The sequence below is a fragment of the Schistocerca nitens genome, chromosome 2 (genome assembly GCF_023898315.1).
Source record: "Schistocerca nitens isolate TAMUIC-IGC-003100 chromosome 2, iqSchNite1.1, whole genome shotgun sequence".
Lineage (NCBI taxonomy): Eukaryota > Metazoa > Arthropoda > Insecta > Orthoptera > Acrididae > Schistocerca > Schistocerca nitens.
Genome location: NC_064615.1, coordinates 140736219 through 140748937, shown reverse-complemented (window position 1 = coordinate 140748937; position 12719 = coordinate 140736219). Strand labels below are relative to the sequence as shown.

The 12719-nt window shown below is 39.1% G+C and overlaps 1 protein-coding gene across 1 annotated transcript in view; it reads left to right on the top strand.

Moving 5' to 3' along the window:
* Positions 1-12719, top strand: part of LOC126235842 (cilium assembly protein DZIP1) — a 277318-nt gene that overhangs the window by 114177 nt on the left and 150422 nt on the right. Inside the window, exon 9 of the mRNA XM_049944706.1 lies at positions 6067-6347. Within this exon, the coding sequence (XP_049800663.1) occupies positions 6067-6347 (281 nt within the window). The remainder of the gene's footprint in view (positions 1-6066; positions 6348-12719) is intronic.

Genomic DNA, 12719 nt, shown 5'->3' with positions numbered 1-12719 from the left:
AATAATTCAAGTATAGAATTAATAATCTACAACCTTCCAACATAAGACTGCACCCTCAACAAGATCAGATTGCACTGTAGTTTTAGTGTATTGTATATGACATGTATGAAGTGGTATCCTCATATAAATGTGTCCCAATAACATAAATCTTGAGAATCAATTGAACAACTCTGATGGCTGTGAAACTGCAGTGCCCAAAAAGAATGACCCAAATGAATCCAAACTTGGAGAATATGTGTAGAACAGTGCATCGGCATCTTGAAATTAAGACAAAATTACAATCTTAGATGTATTCCCCCCAGGGGCACTGACTTATAAAAAGTATTGGAGGGTCCCATACTGGGGGTCTTGCCCTGGGAAATTTTCTAAATTTTAGATGAAAAATAGTGAGTTTTAAAGTTTTTTAAAGCATTTTAGAGTCATATGATCAACATTAGAACCCCAAAAACAGGACTCTCGATAACTTGACACTCCGGGAAACTTGACAAGCCTGTCACATTTTTTGGCTTTGAAAAAAAGAAACAAAACATAAATACGCACAGTATTTTAATAAAAATCTAATTTAATTTACACTAATAATCATGCTTATAGACTATTACAGAGCAGTGAATATATAGCTCTGAAAAGACCGAAATTATATTTAAATAAATCCTAAACTATCATTAAAACAATAAAACATAAAATATTGCTGTCGCACAGTAATAGAACTTTGATTAATAAGTGAAATAGCTAATTCAAGTTACTTTGAATAAGGCTCAGGGTTCATTAAATAAAAACAGTATCTCAAAGTTAATGCTTTAATACAGTTAATAAAGTTAATACAGTATGCCTAATACTTCCAGTCAAAAAGTATGTAAATAGCGGGTTTTAATTGGGTCTTACACCCTAAAAATATTTAAGTATTTGAAAATAACTAATACAGTTCTATAGTAACATAGTAATACAGTACTAAACTAGTACTAATATTTCAAAACTGAAAATTAACATTATGTGTGTATTTAATTCTCTATTTTATAAAGATTTTTAATATTGCTCTAAATGCCATTATTAGGGCTAGAGTGTCTTTTGAAAGATGCAAATGTCGACTGTCTGACTGGGTTACTGAATATGAAGTCGTTGATGACTGTTGGATATCCAATTCATCCAAAACATCTTGGTCAACTGTCTGACTGGATTACTGAATATGAAGTCATTGATGACTGGTCGGATATCCAATTCATCCAAAACATCCCGGTGGGCATGAAAAATATCCAAGTTGTTCAATCGCTTCTGTCTCATTGTTGATCGGAGGTATGACTTCAGACGTCTAAGGGCTCTAAATGACTGTTCTGCTATTGCTGTCGTGATTGGAACTACTTAGAGAAGCTTAATGCACTTCACTACTTCACATAGCATTTCTCTAACTGCAGGCTCTTGTGTAATGTACTTTCGTACATCATGCATGTTTTTTAAGACCAGTTGTTTTTTATTAGTGATATCGGCTAATATATTCAAGTGTAAGTGCAGTCTCTCAATGTCTAGGTCATTTTTGAAAAACTCAGTTGAATTTTCCAAATTTGGTTCACCTCTGTTTGCTAAAAGCAAGCACCCTTGTTCAACTGCAATGACCTGTGCGAGTCCAGTTGAAGCAAACTGCTCAGTAATGCAAGATTGCACTGTTTCACAAGCTTCAATGTAAATAGCTTTGTAGTATTCCTTTGGGGTTTTGAAAGTGTGTGATGAGCTGGCTTCGTTGTTTCATACTTCTTTGGTATACTTTGATTCTGAGGAAGTGAAGGATCATCAACTTGTGAAGGTTTTCTTTTAAACACAATTCCCAAAGGTTTTCAAAACTATCATGCCTTCCATTCAATATACAAATCAAGCCTTTATATATTTTTTCCAGATAAGCAACTCTTAGATGAGGGCATTGAATTTTTTCATTGACATCCTCTACTGGGTTCATTGCATGCTCTGTTTTGTCCTCTGCAGAAAGTGTTTCAAAAAACTCTAGAAGTTCTTCAAAGTTTTTTAATATTCTCAAGATACTAGAAGCACGCGTAGTCCATTGAGTCGGGCAAAGGGGTCATAGACCAACTTGGTTGTTGACGCTTTCACTGCGCGTGCTTCTGAAAAGTCCCATCCTTTTGTTGGATTCCCGTACAGTGTTTATTAAGTTCTTGGCTAAAGCCATAATATTCCTCATAGACAAGATGGCGGAGACTGTCTACAACTGCTAAGTCTAAATTGTGAGCGGGGCAGTGCAGATATACTTTTGGTTGTACATCCAAAACTAACTTTTTTAGTCCTTTGAACTTGCCTCTCATATTTGAGGCACTGTTCTCATAAGTTATCCATTGACAAATCAAGACGAGCAAAAAGTCTTTTAAAATACTGAACAGATTTCGTGATTCAGTGTTGGGGGTCTCGTATAAGCCAATAAATTCTTCGTTGATGATTAAGGAATCATCGACAGTACGAATACAAAATGACACTTGTTCATGAATCAAAGAATCCCTTGTTTCGTCAACCATAATAGAAAAATATTCAGTCTTCTTGATTGAATCCAATACCTTTCTCAACACAGACTTTCCTATTAGATCAATGATCTCGTTTAGAATATCGTTGGACATCCACTTATACCCCAAACGCCCTAGGCAATCTTTAAACTCAGGTATGCCATTCTTTCGGAGTTCCAACAATTGAAAAAATTTGAGATACATCTTCATGCCCTCTAATTGCTAGTCCTTGTCGGCATAGAAATTGCACAGTAGTAAAAATTGTCTTAAGAGCTAAACGGCCTTTCTTCATATCACATCTAACTGTTAATTCAATTGGGAGGCCACACTTCGTTTATTGATAGAATTTAGTTTCAGAACACCTTCTTTATGCGTAAACATATTTTCATGAAGACAGAATTTTTCCAAAAAAAAAAAAAAAAGATATAGTAACAGATTTTTAGCATTTGCCTCTGTGCAGGTTTCGCAAAAAATTTTTCGGTAGATGCTTCATGATGCTTCATATTCTAGCCATGTATATTTGATCATCAAGACTTCTGAAATGATCTTCCCTTACCAGATTGTCCAGATTTTAGCTGCGAACGGTTCTCGCATGAAGACGACGAAGCAATTGACAACAGAATAATTGTTGGAGGGTGATTTACAGCGTCATCAACTTCCAAGCACGGCTTTTTGGTAACAGATTTATCCATTGCAAACTTAATTCTCAATACACTAAGAGACTAAAGTAAATGAATAAAATTAGTCATATAAAATAGTCCACTAGACACTAAAGTTGGAAAAATAAACATGTCTGCAGCATGTACTGACTGAAACTATTCACACTGAATGACTGCAACAGCAGAGTGAGCTTTATATAGCCGCGTCGTCGTAATGTCTCGAAGCGTCAAGGCGACGTGAGTGGGAAGGTTTCAGGCACTTCTGCTCCAGTCCTTTTGATGATGCCGCGGCCACAGTGCTGGCCCGCCGGTGCCAGACTTTACCCGAAGGTTCACGCACGGGGACAAATTCTAAGTTTTCCCACAGCACCGTAACACTTATCATGATTCGCACCACTCATTTTCAGTTAACCTGCTTACTACCATAATAATTATTTGTTTTAACTCATTACTGAATGTATTTTAAAAGGTAGCTATCGTCAAACAAGGAAAATAAAAAATTCCAACATAATTTTGTGATTTTACAAAGCATAATATAACTAATAATTTTCTTAAATTATTGGAGGGCTCCATCCCTCCAAATGAGTTTTTGAGGGGGCTCGAGCCCCCTCAGGCTCCATGGAGTCGGCACCTGTGATTCCCCCCTTGTTTGAGTGGGAAATTCAGTGTTCTGCCAATCTCACCCAGTGCAGAGGCATTAAATGAATTTCAAACTTGACAGCAAATGTCAGAGCGCTTCATTGAAATGAAAGGGCCCAATGTAACCATCAGTGAGTTTTACTGGGGCAGAATGATAGATCCCCAGTAAGTGGGTTTGGTATGCTGTTACATTCTGACCCTACAGGGCATGTTACTGTGGGCGTATAGAACCAGTTCATAGAAGAAGGGTGTATGAAGTGACAAATGGATAGTGGACCATATAATGTAACAGGGCCACTGGATGATCACTTTCTTGTCCACATAGTTGTAACAGACCAAATAGCTTTTGCCACAGTGGTGACTTGGCACTGGAGCACTGCAGTGGGAATGGATCAAACTGTATTGATTGTATAACTCCAGCTACCGCAGAATTGTGACATTTTTGTCATCGCATAGGTTTCCATTGGTCAAACACACTTCTGACTGCAATTGGCATGTGAGTGCCATTGTTGGTGTGTCTTGTGGCAAAGTGTGATGCTCACTACAGTGATGGTTCATTTTGTGTTAAACACTGTCATGATGACCATAATCTTCCACCCTACATTACTGTGTGATACAGTAGACAAACTTGAAGCATGACTTTTTGGTGTGCTAGTAGATAGAACATGTGATCTTGTCTCGTATGTTTTGAAATCAGTGTGAATATGAAATATCACATTAATGAAGTTTTAGGTACTGCCCTCCCCTCTCCGTTTAGCAACTCTACATGCCATATTTGAACACTACAATGCCGAGTCACATGGGTGGTGAGTGCAAGCCTTCTTCTAATAAGGGTTCCACAAACTCTGGGTTGTTGGGTTCCAAACCTTCTTCATGAATATCTCAAAATGTATCGAATTACTGTTTCACTGGGCTTTATTTTTTGTTATGATGCTCTACGAGAAGGCTCACTGAACAGAATTGTGGCCAGTAATGAGATGTAGGTTTCAAATGCTAATGTAGAGACAAACAGGTGTTCAATTTTAGACGTCAAACTGCCTCGTAATATAATAATAAAACCATGCCAGCCAGAAAGATTATTGCTTCAGTTTCTTGGTACACTAAAGGAATCTTGTTCGTAATTTTTATAAGAATATGGGAGGTCAATCAATTCAGTAACTTCCTGTGAGATTTTTAGAAAACTGAGAATAGCCATTCAAAACAAGCAATGCAACTTCTTGACTACCAGTGTCATGTTTTGTGTGATAGTGCTCAGTCACTTTTTGTGTGGCAAGCAAAAGAATTTTTTAACTTCTAGCCTATCACCTGGCCTTGTCCCTAAGTGATTTCTACCTGTACAAGCACATGCTACTGTTACTTTATTACCAACATTTTTGCTCTGACAAAGAACTTCAAGATGATGTCACAAGCGGGCTGCAATCGCAGGCAGCAGAAATTTATATAGAGGGAGTTTGTCAACTTCAGAGAGATATGATAAATGTTAAAATTTGATTGATATGTAAAGAGGTAATATGAAGCTGTAGTTTTAATATTTTTCTAATAAATTTGTTTTAAATTCCAGTATTTTATAAATATCCTAATGGAGGCTTGTTATCGAATTGCTCTCATGTAGGGTACTTACAGTTGGTTTCATATTTACTGAAGAAGACTTGGCAATGACAAGTTGTAGCTGAACATGCTTAAGTCAGGTTTTTGCTTTCTGTGGTGGTCATAGAACTATTAAAATGAAATTTTGTGTCTCTTATAATGTTGTTATAATTTCCTAACAGCTGGTGCACAGAAGCTAATGCTGATTAGTTACAGCCAAGTGTATTAAATGAACTCCTCCTTATATAGACAAATCTGTGTGAATAAATAGTTGATTTGACAGAACATTGTGCAAAACATCATTGTTACAGAATTTATAGATCAGGAAAAATAGTAATATTTCATTTAGAACTCATGAAGTTTCACACACACACACACACACACACACACACACACACACACACACACACACACACACGCACACAATGTAACCCCTATTTTATGAATCATATACTTTAGGAATTTAATGTGATCTTGTAACAGATATTCTATGTAATCATTCAAAATGTATTAATATGTGTCTTGTATAGATCAGATGTTGTGCTTTATTTTCAAAAGCCATATAGTTACATGCAGATTAAGTTTAAAATATGATCTACACCTAAACAGAAATGTGCTGTCTTTTGTTTCGTAGTAACACTATATACATTCAACAGCTTCATTTTCTTCCCTATCTATCCCAGGTTAAAGGGAAGGATCAAGATAACAAACTGAATGCATCCCCTGTGGCAACAAAATTTAAGAAAATGCATGAAATACATGAGAAAGAAAAGACGATAGAGGAATATGTAGCAGAGAAAGATGAAGAACGAAAAAAGGAAGAGGTGGATGGCGATGAGGAGGAGGAGGATGAGGAGGAGGAGGAAGAAGAAGAAGAAGAAGAAGAAGAAGGTGATAACTCTGAAACATCTATTGCCTCTGAATTGGTCAAGAAGGCAACAGATCCTGACGACCTTCAGCAGAAGTGAGTATCTGTGCATGCTTCAGCCCATCCAAGGTAAAACATTGGGAAATCCCAATCTTCTCAAACAAGTCCAAAAAGTTACCCTGCCTCCTTTTGCTGAGTTATTTAGCCCTGCTCTCTTTATTCTTTTGGTTAAATAGTGTGTGTGTCTGACATACATTATTAACTCAATAAGATTTCGATTTTTATAGAGAACATTCCATAAAAGTGTGCAAGCAGTGAAAAACATCACTAATTAATACCTCGTATGTCACCTTTTCTTGTAAGGGGTTTCACAATGCCCTACTGTAATCTATCAGGAAAAATAGTCTGTACTAGTGATGCATTTATTGTTTACATTTGGTGTATTGAATATCAGCTCTCTTTCAAAATGGGTAAGTGCAAGGTAATACCTATAAATCAGAAAAATTATGCAGGAGGGTCCTTATTAAATGAATAGCTGTAAGCTTCTAGAGTCACTCACAAAATTAAATTCCTAGAGGCAATACAGCAAACCAACGTGATCAATCAACAAGCACAGCAAATCAAAATGGTTCTTTGAAAAATGTTTTACTTCACGGTGGAATGTGTCAACTATCTAAAAGAGCTTCTTTTGCAATTTTAAACCTCCAGTAAATACATATGCAATCAGCCACTTGAATAGAGGTGAGGTTAATACTAGCAATTAAAGCACTGCAAGCGATGTATAACATGTCTAATGACTCACAATGCCAACACAGTACTCCAAAGTTCAGAGCACCACCATAGAAACAGCTGTCCAACTTTGCTACTGGACACCTCACACCCCACAGGATGTCTGCACATTGCAGCGCGTCAGAATGAGGTGTCTTATTCAGCCTGCACTGCTTGCTCAGTCCCATCATCCACACCAGTCTCTTGTGACTGCCACATGGAGAGCTGCTGTGAGCACCAGAGTCTTCCAAGCCACTTCGTGTCCCACTCACCAACCTCCAACTCTATTCAATCCCCACCTCTCGTCCAGAGCACTGCTTAGGAGCCTTTTCCTCACCACGGAGCATGCCCCCTCCAGCTTTCCGCCATCGATGTCGATGGAGTCAATTGTGTCCACGGAGAAATCAATTGGGATGCATCACCACTGACAGCATTCTGTTTAAAACTTGTCCATCTTCACATATGGAACACAGCAGATCAAATTGAATTTGGGATTATGCCGCTCATTCGCCTGGCATTTCACCATCATGGACACCGAAGAGGCAATTGTAGCAGCGGATCTCTTGGAACATTACCACCTCTTGCTGAATGCAGCCAACATACGCCTGGTTGACACCATTACTGGACTGATGGGTGCAGGATTTCGTCACAGTGCAACTGTGCACAGTGCTAAACTGGTGCAGGTGTGTGATAAGGAGTACACCTCTCTCATGTTATCCACAAGCTAAGCTGCAACTATTGTGTTGCATTCTATGTGGGCATGACAACCAACAAGCTGTCTGTCCGCATGAATGGTCACCAACAAACTATGGTCAAGTAACAGCTGGACCATCCCGCTGCTGAGCATGCTTCCCAACACAATATTCTTCATTTCAGTGACTGCCTCACAGCCTGTGCCATCGTTATCCTTCCCTTCAACACCAGCTTTTCTGAATTGGAACCCTCCCTGCAATATATCCTACGTTCCCGTAACCCTCCTGCCCTCAACCTTTGTTAGTCATTGTCCTTACCCGTGTAGCCCCTTCCCTGTTCTCATTCCAGCACTACACAGCCCTCTATTCCACCAGTGCACCCACTGTCTTTTTACTTCTTTCCTTTTCAAGTACCCCCCACCCTGCCCTCCATCTAACCTACTGACTACACCTAGCTGCCCTAGCCTCTCTTCACCTTGTCCCTGTATGCTCCCACAAGCAGCACTTTACCATCCTCCATCCCTACCGTGCAAACCCTCCCCCTCCCCCCCCCCCCTCCGCCGCAGCCACCTCCTCAACCCCACCACCTGGTTGCTTCTTTCATCATGCACTGCTGTTTGCAGTCTGGCCTCAGCAGCCGGAGACTGTGGACGTACACGTGTGTGTGTGTGTGTGTGTGTGTGTGTGTGTGTGTGTTGACCAAAAGCTCTCTTTCTGACAATCTTTTTATTGTCCCTATCTGTAACTCAGCGTCTCTTCTATAAGGTGAGTAGCAACTATCCATTCCATAATACTGTGATAACCTCTAAAACATCTGTTTCATTTTTTAAACAGTGGGAAAAGGGGGGATGGAATAATGACAATATTTTGAAAATGGAGGATTGCTACTCACCATATAGTGGTAATGTGCGTCACAGATAGGCGCAACAAACAGACTGTCAAACAAGTAAGCTTTCAGCCAAAAAGGCCTTCATCAGAATTAGACAACCCCCCCCCCCCCCCCCCACACACACACACTCACATTGTCTAATTCCGATGTAGACCTTTTTGGGTGAAAGATTACTTGTTTGACAGTATTTTTTTTTGTGTCTAACTGCAACACAACACAAAATCTCCAATATATGATGAGTAGCAAGCTATCCTTTTCATATTTTTCATTGTTTTGTATATTGTAGTAATTTAATTCATTCTGTACATGCTTGAATTGATTTGTAAGTTGATTGAATCCAACATGTGTCAATAATAGCTTTAAAAGCAATCATTGTCAGCCTTTTGAAGAAAGGCCCTCTTGTTATTACAGGGAAATGACACTGGTCCGACAAGAAGCCTGTTTTCTAAATCTTGCAGTTGCATATGCAATGTTTTACAGAATAGTATCTCATAAATTTTGTAGGCATTTTGAGGACCTCAGAGTAGCTTTGTGTAGATGAAGAGTGTTTTGTGAATACAGTAATGCTAAAAAGGACAAGTAAGTGGTCCCTTTTTATGTGAGAGTTATAAATGGCTATTGATGTTCCCAGTTTGCAGTTGGCACCCTGAAAACACCAACTATTTATTTTGTGTTCAACATTCAGACTACAAAAATAAGTTTTAAACTAAACCAAAAACAACAAAGCACACAAATATACTTTATTACATTACAAACATGGAATTTTGTAACAAATCTTTGGTGCTGTCTGTAAGTATGTGAATGTCATTAAGATACCCACCAGGAAAACCATACGCATCACAACTTAAAATATGGTGCTTGGTCTGTTCCATTCCACATTCATACTTGGCATCTGTGACAAGTGCCCACTCCATCAATAATTGTCTGCATCACCCAGACCCAGTTTGCAGTCTGTTCACTGCAGTCCACGGCCCCTGTGGCAGGTCAAAGTCTGGCACTTGCACTGTTAGGTCAGGCACCAGGCTGCTGTTCTTCACGACTATCCACTGCCATTTTTCTCTCCGTGTAGTCTTTGCATCCTTGGGTGTTACTTCATACATCACGAAGGGTTTTTGGGATTTGAGATGGTCTTTGGTAGGAATATATTGTTGGATAGGTGTGTCTGATTGATCCAGCTAACAGCTGAACTGCTGCTCATCTTCAGATGTGTGGAGATTCAATATGTGCTAGGACTGGAAACCAGGGAAAGGGGATTGATCGTACTGTTCCTGAGATTATCCTTGTGTTTTCATGGAATTGGATGTCAACCTTTTTTGTATGGATGCTCCTGGCCCATCCCTTACTGAGACACAGTAGTCACAAACACTATACACAAGAACCAGTGCTGAAGGGCATAATGCCACTGCTGAACTGCCCCATGTTGTTCTGCTTGCTTTCCTGTTACCCTTTTTTTGGCTACTTCTTCGAAGTGGTACTTGTATGTTAGTGTATGGTCCAGTTTTATTCCCAGGTATTTGGGGGTTCTCTCATGTCTAATGCTTGGCCCATTACATTTTTAGTTCTCTGTTTGCTTCCCTATTGTTTAGGTGCATCACGGTACTTACAGTTTTTGTTGGGCTGAAGATTAAATGCCACTCACTGTAGTATTTTCCAAGGGTTTTCATATCAGTGTTAAGTAGTTCTTCTAATCTCTTGAAAAACATTGCTTGTGCAGCTACTGCAAAGTCATTGGCACATGCAAATACCTGTGAATTTAAAACTGGGATGTGAGATATATAAAGACTGAACGGAGCTTTTCCAGTACTGATCCTTGTGGTGTTCCATTTTTCAGAGCCTTGTGTTTGCTGATTCTACCATTTAGTTCTGTTGTAAATTTCCATTCTCTTTAACATATTCATTAGCAGTTTCACAGTTGTCTTGCACTTGAGAACCTTCATTAATTTATAGATAAGATCTTGCATCCAGACTGGGTCATACGCAGATGTGAGGTCAAGCAGCACCTCTCCAGTCTTCAAATTATTTTGAAAACCTTGCTCTACATATAGTAGGTTGAGAGCACTAGGACCTGGTCACAGCGGCTTCTGTTCTGTCTCAACCCTCCCTGTGTTGCTGGTAGTATCTGATCGATAATACTCTCTCAAACAGTTTACAGATAGTGTGCAGCAGTGAAATTGGCCTGTAGTGTTTCAGGTGACCTCCAGTATTTCCAAGCTTTTGGATACCAATGACTGTAGATTCCTTCCATATTTTTTTTATCTTACCAATGTTTATGATGATTGTAAACAATTGTGTTAGCCACTTCACTCCATCCTCACCAATATTCTTCAAGAATTCAGGGAGCAATTCATCCACATCAGCTGCTTTCCGATTTTTGGTGCATTTTAGTGCATTTTCTATTTCTCTGCCTGTTAGTTTACATGTCACCATATTCTCATCTTCACAGTTATTCATTGCTTCTTTCATGTTCTCCATCATTATTTCCTTTTGTTTTGTAGTCACAGATATTTTTGAAGTCTGAAGTATGTTAGAACTAATATTGTTTGGAGTGACTTTGCCCATTCATCTGGGTTGGTGGGTGGCTTGTCCCAGCTTTCTTAGGAGTCCCCAACTTTTGTGGCTTGAGTGTGTGAAATTAATATTTTCCACCACCTCATGCCATCTTTTCTTTCATTCTTCATCCAGAAGATTGATCAATTTTTCTTCACATTCATGGCATCCAGTTCTATTATTCTCTTTCAGTAGGGCTGTGCGTTATTTAGTCTGGGAAGTAATTTATTTCCTATAGCATCATCGAGGTATGGACATTTGTGCTGATTTTAGTATCAGTTCACAAATCATATGTAGTTGTTTGGTGTCTTGCTGTTTTCCCAACAATCTTTGAAAATAATTGCCAGTTGGCTTTCCTGATTGTTGTTTTCACAACAGTCTGTGAAAATAGTTGCCAGTTGGCTTTCCTGAGCTTTCACTTCTGAAGTGGTTTACTTCTTACAATGTGTAATTGTAGCCGTAGTTGTGAGTCAGATGATTGCACGCTTTGGGAATTGAGCTAAGACTTTTCTTGTGATTGCCTGAGCTATGCTGGATGTTGACTTTGTCATAAAGCACAGTTTGGGTGATGTTGTTGCACCACAAGTCTTTGACAGGAAGGTGCATTTATCTTTGCCAGTGTATACTAAGCGGCAGTTGTTCAAGTCTGCACAGTCCATTAGTTTCAGGCCATCTTCATTGCACGTTGCATAGGCCCATCTATGATGGCACGAGTTAAAGCCATCTATGTAGATGGTTGGGTGTTCTGTAATGAAGGCTTAAATACATTGTAGATAGCTATTCTATTTATTTTTACTCCAACTGCATGTTCATGTACTTGTGTTAGATTACCTGTCATATTTTCCAACCTATTTCTTACAAGTATGGCAATTCCAAATTTTTTGTGTTAATACAATTCACTACAGCGAATCCATGTACTTTCAGACTTAATATTTTGTAGGTGTGTCTTGTGGAGAGCCAGTAGGTCAATATCTTTGTCAGTATCCAGTCTAGCAAGGATTTCTCCTTTGGGTCTGCTAAAACACTCGACATTAATCTGGCATGCCCACTGTTCATGTTTCATATGAAAACTCAGCTGACAGGGGGCCTTCTTCATTTTATCCCAAGTATTCTTCTTCTTGCTATTGTTACTACTCATCTGGTTATGCTACAAGGCAGCAATGTGTTTGGCCGTCGCATTTGGGTGACACTCACATCAAGCTTTCCTCCTTCATGCTTGATGAGTCATCTTGCTTAATCCACTAGATGCCTACTCACAGGATAGGCCACAGGAAGGCTGTCACCACCCACCCCAAAACACCAGCTAACAGCTTACATTACTGCAGCAACAAAAACATATACCTACAACATGTTAACTCTGCTATTGCTGCTAAAAATGAAAAAGGGGAAGTTGCTTTGAAAACATATGACTGGCTAAATCTCTTGAAGAATACTAACTCAAACAAAGTGCCTCACATGACTAAATGTATCCACTTTGAGTTGATTGGTAGCTACAAAGGTAGTGTACATTGCAAAATAGACATTGATGGAAATGAATTTTGTAAACCACGTTTTTCATGAAGAAAGTGGCTC